This window comes from Salmo trutta, chromosome 32 (assembly GCF_901001165.1).
Source record: "Salmo trutta chromosome 32, fSalTru1.1, whole genome shotgun sequence".
Taxonomy (NCBI): domain Eukaryota; kingdom Metazoa; phylum Chordata; class Actinopteri; order Salmoniformes; family Salmonidae; genus Salmo; species Salmo trutta.
In genome coordinates, this window is record NC_042988.1 from 38,830,950 (window position 1) to 38,842,193 (window position 11,244).

Below are 11,244 nucleotides of genomic sequence, written 5' to 3' on the forward strand. Positions count from 1 at the left end.
CGTTCAGGTCACTATCCAAAGGCTAACGCGCGAGCACAATTCGAGACACAAAAAGTAAAAATGTTCCATTACCGTACTTAGAAGCATATCAAACGCTGTTTAAAATCAATCTTTATGGTATTTTTAACGTAAAATTGTGATAATATTCCAACCAGACAATAGCGTATTCATTCAAGGAGAAAAAGAAGGAACAGCGTGCTCGCGGGACCGCGCATATCCAATCTCTTTGTGCCCAGGCAGTCCACTCAGTAACTGAGCTCCTATACTCTGCCCAGTGACAGGAGAAGGCTCAAACAACTTTCTGAAGGCTTTTGACAGCCAATGGAAGCCTTAGGAAGGGCAACGTGACCCCACAAATACTGTAGTTTCGAAAGGGACTAGAAAGAAGAACTACAATTCACAGATCCTCCACTTCCTGGTTGACTTTTTCTCAGCTTTTTGCCTGCCATATGAGTTCTGTTATACTCACAGACACCATTCCAACAGTTTTAGAAACTTCAGAGTGTTTTCTATCCAAATCTACTAATAATATACAAATTCTAGTTTCCGGGAAAGAGTAGTAACCAGTTTAATTTGGGTACGTTTTTTCATCTGGCCGTGAAAATACTGCCCCCTATCCTCAACAGGTATTAAGAAGATAGTCTATCGACATTATCTGCAGTGAGCACAGATCGGCTTGCTGTGACAATGTCAGCCGCTGTGGAGAATACTCTCTCGCTAGGGACAGAGGTCCCAGACACAGCCAGGTAGCGCCTTGCTAACATGGCAACATGAGGGCATATTAACTCTTTGGTCTTCCACCATGTAAGTGGATCAGCATCCAGGGGAATACAGTCCACTTCCCTGTATGAGGTCACCTCCTCCTCTATGACCTTGACCTTTGACTTGGTTCCCTGCTCCTGGGTCGTGAACAACTCTCCAAAAAGCTCAGCCATGGCAGACTTCTTTTCTGGAGGAGAACCCCTGTTGTCTGCCCTCTCTGGAGAGGGGTTGGCTCCTGTGGTATCTGTGGCTTGACCCTGCAGAATTAAATGAGATTAAAATGACTCTCTCTGAAGTGGCTTAAAAAATATGATTTGTTGTTAGAAATGTATATCAGACACTATTATGACAATTCCTAAATCACTAATTAATAAAATAATACATGTCACATTAACAAAATAAATACAATACCTGTTGTATATTGGTCACAATCTCTGCAGACGAGCAGTAGCATCTAGGTGCAGCAGGGACTTGAACCGGGGGTCCAAAGCGGTGCTCTTGGGTAAGAAGTCTTGGACACCAGGGTCAGCATATCTAGGCTCCAGGTTAACTCTGATAGCAGTCTTGACATCCCTTATTGCGGGTTCATCTTCATCAGATGCCACCATTGATTTCAGGATCATTGTTTTCATAGGCAGGACCATGGAAACTGATGGAATGTTCTCAGTGTATGTCAGTGTTGTGACTGTTTTGAGAGGTTTGCACCTCTGCTAGTCTAATGTCATTTTCAGACAAAGTCACAATATCTTTGACATTCTTCCTCACAGCTTGATCAGTCAGTGTAGAATGCACCGCAACTTTCTGCTCAAGGTATCTCTCAACCATCTGCCACTATGAATTTTGCTTTTGCTGCGTTGATTTCTTTAGCCCTACCGGAGTCAGCCGCATATTGTTGCCCTGGCTCGCCAATGCTTGCCATGTTGCTCCTTTGCATTTAGCTAACTGCTAATTCCTTCATAAGCTAACTGCTGCTACGACGATCTCTCAGCTCTGTTCTTGCTGGAGTGAAATAACTAATCAGCTACGAGACAAAATAACTTTTTGTTTTAAAGACAACTTTGTTGCTATGTGGGTATTTTTCCGACATTAATTTATACGCCCTTGGTTTATGCAATAATATATTTTTTACTATGAAAAATATAAATATATATATATTCCTAGCTATAATATATGATTAATGTATTGTTCGGTTCACAGTGCGTACCCAACCCCGTGCACCGTGGACCCTGTACCGAACGGTTCAATACGAATACACATACCGTTTCACCCCTAGTAAATACTGAAAATACAGAGTAAGGTACTACAGGACTACTTTACAAATATACTGTTGAAATACAACTCTTTCCTCTTTCTCCCTGCTGGCAAATATACTCATGAACAATCCATGCCTCAATGATCTCAAGGCTTGAAAATCCATATTTAACCTGTCTCCTCCCCTTCATCTACACTGATTGAAGTGGATTTAACAAGTGACATCAATAAGAGATCATAGCTTTCACCTGGATTCACCTGGTCAGTCTGTCATGTAAAGAGCAGATGTTTCTAGTGATTTGTGCACTCAGTATATACTGTTGAAAAACATCTCTTTGAGACACAAGGTGGAAGCATATAACAATATGTTTCTCTCTTCTCCTTCCACCTGCTGGCAAAAATATGAATGACTAAAATGGTATTGTACATCGTAGAAAGATGCAAGTTTATAACACTATTGAATATTGTAACTATAAACTATGAATATATTGAATATATCATGTTATTGTACTGTTGTTTTAATTCATCATACAGTGAAATAGTACAAGCAAATATTGTACAGGAAATAATGTGATCCCCAATCACATGCTTTCTTTACAAATCAACAGTTTTCTTTAGATAGATATGGATAATAATGAAATAGGTACTTTCATAATTATCTTATAATTAAGCAGTAAGGTCCTGAGGGGGTGTGGTATATGGACAATATACCACGGCTAAGGGCTGTTCTAAAGCACGACGCAACGTGGAGTGCCTGGATACAGCCCTTAGCCGTAGTATATTGGCCATATACCACAAACCCCCGAGGTGCCTTAATGTGATTATAAACTGGTTACCAACGTAATTAAAGCAGTACAAATAAATGTTTTGGTATGCGGTCTGATACAGTATACCACGGCTGTCAGACAATCAGCATTCAGGGCTCGAACAACCCAGTTTATAAAACAATCATATCACACTAATGAAGGTTCTCAACAATGTGAAGTTCTAATTTAAACTAAACCTCTGGTCCATCTCTGGTTATTCATTAACATTACAGTAAACCTGCCCTACATCCTGGATATCTGGATCAACAATTTCTGCAGCTGGACTAAAGTCAGAGAGCAGGCTGCTCTATTTGAGTTCAGTTAAATTCCCACTCATTTAGTGCTGCTATCACTGATGCTCATCAACATGATCTAATACAAACACTTGTTCTTTAGAATGCTCTTTATTGAATATCCACAATACAGCAAAGCTCTAACTATTCCTCTATTATACATCTGCAAAGCAACCAATTTCAAATATAAAAAGTATACTTATTATATATCCTACGATATCAGTATTAGTGGATATTTCTCTCTTTAATGGAACATAATGTATATATATATGCAGGTAAACCATCTAATGCATATACAATAACTTGATAAGTGATGTAGAATATCAAATTGACATTACAATGGTTGTTCTCAAACTATTCAGTGCTGCATTCAGACTTCTTGATGCCTTTCTCAGACAACTTGGAGCCCGCGGTGACTTTACATGAGAACACTTTGTCCTGGTTCCATTCTGACGTGTCAACGGTCAGACAGCTGCTGAGTTAGAACGTCTTGTCGGCTTGCGGCACCGGGCCACTGGTCGCGATGTTGCCGGTGACCGGATTCCCGCCAGCGGTCCAGCTGACATCGGCGTAGCCCATGGCCATCTGACTGGCCAGACACACCAGGGTGACTTTGCTGGACTTCAACTCATCGCTGGACGGAGGGAGGATGGTCAAGACAGGTGGAGGGAGGGTAGAGTCTGGACCAATGGAATGAGCAGAATAAATATTACACAAAATTATTTGATATGTTAGTAGAATGAAACAGGGTTGTGTGCATGATACTGTAGAATAAAAAATATTACGTTTTCTCAAAGACTACAAACAATTAACATTTTGGCCTCAAAAAATGAAAAGGCACTAAAACCATGTAATTCTATTGTTACATGTTACTCACAAATCTCTGTTTGTACCTGGTCTTATTTTGAAACTTTCTAAGTAACTCGCCATATGTGACTTTTCAGAGGTAAAGCAGATTTCTGTGCAAGTGGATAATGAGTTCAGATCTCTAAGTTTAACCATAATCAAGTAGTCAGATTTGCTAAATGAGGGATACAATCAAACATATATCCTACTTCAAGTCAACCAGCAAACAGAGAACTGTAATGTAGTAGCCTGCAATGTAATGAATCATATAGCAACATTGTGTGTAACTACCATATACATGGTTTATCATTATTTAATATAACGTAGGACCAACATTTTAAAGGTTGATACAACTTGATGTAGCATTCACATTCAAATCTACCACTGAGTAAATAGATTATTATTGTATGAGACATTATAAATGAGTAGTGTTGTCAAGTGACAGCAGTAACCTACATGGTCAAATAGTGCAATACATTTTTTAAAGTTTAAATGTGAAATCAACAACTACAGATATACTGTAGGATACGAAGATGTCACAATGTGTCCATGACACTTAATAATCAGTCCACAAAGTAGGTTATTTACACTAAATAAATATGAAATAAGAATATAATGTTAAATATTTAATTATATTAACTATTATGTATTACAAAAAAACCTTGAATTAAAAAATATAAGGTTAAAAGAAAGGGTACTCACCACTGACAATGAGCTTGGTTCCTTGTCCGAATACCACAGTGATTCAGTTTGTATACACAGCCGTACAAAAACCTCCTCACTCTCTCTACTGAGAGGACAGGAACTGAAACATCCCATTCAGACAGAGCTTCACTCTCTCTACTGAGAGGACAGGAACTGAAACATCCCATTCAGACAGGTTCACTCTCTTTACTGAGAGGACAGGAACTGAAACATCCCATTCAGACAGCTTCACTCTCTCTACTGAGAGGACAGGAACTGAAACATCCCATTCAGACAGCTTCACTCTCTTTACTGAGAGGACAGGAACTGAAACATCCCATTCAGACAGAGCTTCACTCTCTCTACTGAGAGGACAGGAACTGAAACATCCCATTCAGACAGAGCTTCACTCTCTTTACTGAGAGGACAGGAACTGAAACATCCCATTCAGACAGAGCTTCACTCTCTCTGCTGAGAGGACAGGAACTGAAACATCCCATTCAGACAGAGCTTCACTCTCTCTGCTGAGAGGACAGGAACTGAAACATCCCATTCAGACAGAGCTTCACTCTCTCTACTGAGAGGACAGGAACTGAAACATCCCATTAAGACAGGTTCACTCTCTCTACTGAGAGGACAGGAACTGAAACATCCCATTCAGACAGAGCTTCACTCTCTCTACTGAGAGGACAGGAACTGAAACATCCCATTCAGACAGCTTCACTCTCTCTACTGAGAGGACAGGAGCTGAAACATCCCATTCAGACAGCTTCACTCTCTCTACTGAGAGGACAAGAACTGAAACATCCCATTCAGACAGAGCTTCACTCTCTCTACTGAGAGGACAGGAACTGAAATATCCCATTCAGACAGAGCTTCACTCTCTCTACTGAGAGGACAGGAACTGAAACATCCCATTCAGACAGAGCTTCACTCTCTCTACTGAGAGGACAGGAACTGAAATCCCATTCAGACAGAGCTTCACTCTCTCTACTGAGAGGACAGGAACTGAAACATCCCATTCAGACAGAGCTTCACTCTCTCTACTGAGAGGACAGGAACTGAAACATCCCATTCAGACAGAGCTTCACTCTCTCTACTGAGAGGACAGGAACTGAAATCCCATTCAGACAGAGCTTCACTCTCTCTACTGAGAGGACAGGAACTGAAACATCCCATTCAGACAGAGCTTCACTCTCTCTACAAACATCTCAGGCTCTTCTAGAGTTTCTCTCTATGCAGTACCAGTATATAGTATAGCATCATATTCTGCTGTTGGTGTCTGGTCCTTTTCAATCCATCAGTTAAAGCAATATCCATATGATGCAGTGTTGACTTGATGATGATGGTGATGGTGATGATGATGATGTTCAGCCATGTCTTTGAATGATCCTTTATCTCATTGTAATCAATAATCACTGATTCACTTGAACTGACACATCTGATTAAAGGCTTGTCCCTCTTTTAGTCAAATAGGAGAAGTGTTGCAGTCAGAGGTTTTTGTCATGGTGTAAATCACTGTGATATGAACGCTTCAGCAGAATCATCATATCTCTGACAGTAATACACTGCTGAGTCTCCTGCCTCTACCTGTCTAATGATCAACTGATAATCTAAGTCTGAGGTGGATTCAGAGTTGAACTGACTAGAGGGGAAACCTGGGCCATAATATTCAGAAGAACTGTCACCGGAGATTCAGCTCAGAACATACTGAGGAACCCCACCAGGAACCTGTTTGTACCAATGGACATAGTTTCCATCAAATCTGCCAATGTTACAGTCCATAGTGACCTCCTCTCCTGTGGTCTTGGTCTGAACAGAGGGCTTCTGGGTCAACACTATTACACCATGAACACCTGTTGACACAACACAATCACCATGAGACATATATATGTAAATATAAAAACTATGATTCAAAGGTAAAATATAAACGTTAATGAAAACATACATGTTAGAGAAGTGAGGAAAGTACAGAGTGTCCCCAGCATGTTGTCAGTCTGTGGTGTGAACGGCCCTTACTGTCCAGCTGAGAGATGAGCAGGGTTGGAGTGTGAGGAGAGGAGAGGCTGCAGGACCCACCTATAAGCAGACAGACAGGGAGGAACAGAGGGAGGGGACTCTGCAGTTAACCTATCTCCAAGCCAGGTGGGGCCAGAGGGAGGGGACTTTGCAGTTAACCAATCACCAGCTACTCTCATTGCTCTACATGAGGCCCTGTCTTCATCACGGACTCATATTCTACCTCCATCAAACCATGACTGGTGTTTAATATCCTATACTAGTTCTACACAGGACCAACATAATGATGAGGTATCTAATCTCCTACCTCCATCAAACCATAACTGGAGTTTAATATCCTATACTAGTTCGACACAGGACCAACATAATGATGAGGTATCTAATCTCCTACCTCCATCAAACCATAACTGGAGTTTAATATCCTATACTAGTTCTACATAGGGACAACATAATGATGAGGTACTCAATTTGAGTCCCAAATGTCTCCCTACTCCGTTTATAGTGCACTACTGTTGACCAGAGCCCAATGAGCCTTTGTCAAAAGTAGTGCACTGTAAAGGGAATAGAGTGCAATTAGGGACATAGTCTCAGTTTCAGTCCTCTCCCCCCACACAGCTCTGAGAGGAGATAGAAGAACCTCTTCATTTACATGAAGCTATAAATAAGGAGAGGAGGAGGAGGGGAGGAGGAGGAGGAGGAGGGGAGGAGGAGGAGGAGGAGGGGAGGAGGAGGAGGAGGGGAGGAGGAGGGGAGGAGGAGGAGGAGGAGGGGAGGAGGAGGGGAGGAGGAGGAGGAGGGGAAGCAGGTGTGTTCTGGGGGAGAAAGGGAACAACACATAACTTCCTGTAACTCAGTGTCAGAACTAGAACACGTCCCTGGTGAATGACTCTGATAACTAGAAATAGTAGACATGAAACCATCAGCTGGTCTTTGGGTGGGACTGAAACCAGTGGTCTACAGACAGCAGTTCCTGTTGTTTACTTAGTCATGAATTAAGTGAAGGCCAGACATATACAGTTGTTATTAATAATGCTGAAATGATACTGAGTCCAACATCTAATGTTAATACTAGAGAACAGTTTAAACCATGTAATAATGGCAGCTTCAAACTCTCTAAACATTGACCTGTCATTCTTGCATCCAATGTAAGGCTACAGTCAACTGTTAGGTCATCTCTGGTTGGTCACAATCCTTCTTATGATAATGAACCTGGTAAGGATTCTGGGCTCCTCTGTCTTGGTTGAATTTAAACAGTCATTCCCAAGAGTCACACTCATTTAGTGCTGCTATCACTGATGCTCATCAACATGATCAAATACAAACACTTGTTCTTTATAATGCTCTTTATTGAATATCCACAATACAGCAAAGCTCTAACTATTCCTCTATTAATCATTAGTAATTCAACTCATTTCACAATAGTAGAGAGGTCTACTCATCATGACAGTGTTTCAGATGTTATATTTTAGAGAACTAGTACAGTGAATGCATCAATAGTAACTTGTCATGAGAAACAACCCTCAACAACTATTTGACATTACATTGGTTATTGTCATACTATTCACTGCTGCATTCAGACTTCAGCCCAATATCATCCATGTTGTTTGGATTTTAACTTCTATATTTAACAGCAAAGCAAAGATCAAAACATCACTTAAAAGTTCTCACAAAATAACAGCTGCACTCATTCTGAAGCTATAACAAACTACCAGTTGTATTGATTGTCTGAAACTATTGATTTACAGACTACAACTAGTCTTTCTGATCTCTTTCTCAGAGAATGTTGACCCCAACGACACTTTACATGTGAACACCACATCCTTGTCCCACTCTGCAGTCTGAATGGTCAGATAGCTGCTGATCTTGAAGGTTTTGTCTGGTTGCTGCTCAGCAGGGCTGGTAGAAACATCTTCTGTCACTGATTCACCGCTAGACATCCAGCTGACATCTGCTAACCCCTTGGACCTCTGAGACAAGTTACTAGCCAGACACACCAGTGTTGCTCTGCTGGACTTGAGGTCTTCAGTGGATGGAGGGAACAGGGTCACAGCAGGTGTAGCCAGATCTCCATCTGTAGAAAGTAGTCAACGGATGGGATGGGAAGAAAACAGAATTGATAACAGTTTAGATTTCAGTACATGTGGGTATCATTACCAATACACCCTGCATTAAGATCAATTAAATAGAGAACTGCTCTTCATGATGTTTACAATGATATTGATAGAAGGAATCATATGGTGTTAAGGTGTTAAAATGAGAGACAGAGCAATTTCTGGAAACATTACTTATAATATTACATCACAGTTCTGGAACACTAAAATGCTAAAAGCTGAACACAATGTGGACATTTTAAATATAAAATACAAATAATTCACAAGCAAATGGGATAAAAAATATATATATTTTTCTAAGAAATTGAGCTGGATAACATTTCTGGAGATGAAATATCTCCTTTACATTGATTTATATAGACAACAGAAACGCAAGATATTCATGATTAAACACTTTGAGATGAAATATCTCCTTTACATTGAGTTATATAGACAACAGAAACACAAGATATTCATGATAAAACACTTTGAGATGAAATATCTCCTTTACATTGAGTTATATAGACAACAGAAACACAAGATATTCATGATAAAACACTTTGAGATGAAATATCTCCTTTACATTGAGTTATATAGACAACAGAAACACAAGATATTCATGATAAAAGACTTTGAGATGAAATATCTCTTTTACATTGAGTTATATAGACAACAGAAACACAAGATATTCATGATTAAACATGAACAGAGCTGACCAACCAGAGACCTTCACACCGTCATCAAACTGTTTCATAAATAATTTACAAACAACATACGAGACAAGATTAAAGCAGGTGAAAAATATTAAATCAGTGAATATAAATGACATTTTATTAAATAAACATTAAAAAAAATATATATATATATATATCTGACCAACAGTACAGTAGAAACATAACATATTCTGTAGATTAAAACATTAGAAGGGAACTTACCAGTAACAATGAGCTTGGTTCCTGGTCCGAATACCACAGTGATTCAGTTTGTATACACAGCCGTACAAAAACCTCCTCACTCTCTACTGAGAGGACAGAACTGAAACATCCCATTCAGACAGAGCTTCACTCTCACTACTGAGAGGACAGGAACTGAAACATCCCATTCAGACAGAGCTTCACTCTCTCTACTGAGAGGACAGGAACTGAAACATCCCATTCAGACAGAGCTTCACTCTCTCTACTGAGAGGACAGAACTGAAACATCCCATTCAGACAGGTTCACTCTCTCTACTGAGAGGACAGAACTGAAACATCCCATTCAGACAGAGCTTCACTCTCTCTAGAAACATCTCAGGCTTTTCTAGAGTTTCTCTCTATGAAGTAACAGTATATAGAATAGCATCATATTCTGCTGTTGGTGTCTGGTCCTTTTGAATCCATCAGTTAAAGCAATATCCATATGATGCAGTGTTGACTTGATGATGATGATGATATGATGATGAGGATTACATCAAGAATGGCTAAATCTCTTTTCACAATCGTCTTATAACCTTGTTGACATGTAGGGATAGATGGTTCTTCCATTTCCAGATCACCCATTGTGACATGTATATATTGTTATAATAATCACTGATCAACTGCTGTTTCTTAGAGTTCAACCCTCTGCCCATCTGCGGAAGTGAGTGTATTTGGTGAGGAGGTTTTTGTCATAGTGTATATCACTGTGAAGCCCACTCGTCAACAGAGTAGTCATTTGTCTTACAGTAATACACTGCTGAGTCTTCCTGGTCCGTATTATTAATAATCAAACTATAATCTGATATAGACTGATGATTAGATGTGAATTTAGGAGAGGAGAAACCAGAACCATATATTACAGAGGTCCAATTATAGTAGTACCACTGTAAAACATACTGAGGAACTCCTCCTGGAACCTGTTTATACCAATGAGCACTATTATCAACAGTCCCCAGGTTACAGTCCATAGTGGCCGTGTCTCCTTTCCTCACTGTCACAACAGGAGGCTTCTGTGTCACCACAGTCACACCACTGACACCTGGGAAATAAGAAGACGACATGTAGTAAAGAGAAACATACAGACTCATTATTAATAAAACAGGAAGTAAAATCTCCAGGAAGTCAGACTCCTTACATGTTAGAGCAGTGATGAGAGTGCAGAGTGTCCCCAGCATGTTGTCAGTGTGTGATGTGAACGGCCCTTACTGTCCAGCTGAGAGATGAGCAGGGTTGGAGTGTGAGGAGAGGAGAGGCTGCAGAACTCACCTATAAGGAGACAGACAGGGAGGAGCAGAGGGAGGGGCCTCTACAGTTAACCTATCACCAAGCCATGCAGGACCAGAGGGAGGGGCCTCTGCAATTAACCTATTACCAACTACTCTCATAGTTGATTGACGTGTCTGGGGGTTAACAGACTTCCACAGATCTAATAATACTATTATAATGATTGGTCTTTAATCTAAGCACACTGACCTACAAGTCACTTTAAATGTGTCCCAACTATTTAAGCAAAGGGGCAGTATGAAAAACTAACTCA

General features: G+C 40.3%; 1 protein-coding gene and 1 pseudogene across 1 annotated transcript; both read right to left on the bottom strand.

The window, feature by feature from the left end:
* Nucleotides 1-3,204: 3,204 nt before the first annotated feature.
* On the bottom strand, nt 3,205-6,716 carry LOC115171873 (immunoglobulin lambda-1 light chain-like; annotated as a pseudogene).
* Nucleotides 6,717-7,986: 1,270 nt separating this feature from the next.
* LOC115171871 (immunoglobulin lambda-1 light chain) lies at nt 7,987-10,953 on the bottom strand. The gene is made up of 4 exons (XM_029729055.1): nt 10,843-10,953; nt 10,419-10,746; nt 9,687-9,718; nt 7,987-8,732 (listed from the first exon to the last, which is right to left on the bottom strand). The coding sequence occupies exons 1-4, from the start codon at nt 10,880-10,882 to the stop codon at nt 8,401-8,403; spliced, it is 732 nt and encodes a 243-aa protein (XP_029584915.1). The 5' UTR covers nt 10,883-10,953; the 3' UTR covers nt 7,987-8,400.
* Between the last annotated feature and the right edge of the window lie 291 nt (nt 10,954-11,244).

Coding starts and splice junctions, on each gene's coding strand:
- LOC115171871 (XM_029729055.1), bottom strand. CDS start 10,882: ATGCTGGGGACACTCTGCACTCTCATCACTGCTCTAACAT. Junction 10,747..10,842: donor TCTCATCACTGCTCTAACAT/GTAAGGAGTCTG, acceptor CTTATTTCCCAG/GTGTCAGTGGTGTGACTGTG. Junction 9,719..10,418: donor TACTCTGTTGACGAGTGGGC/TTCACAGTGATA, acceptor AATCACTGTGGT/ATTCGGACCAGGAACCAAGC.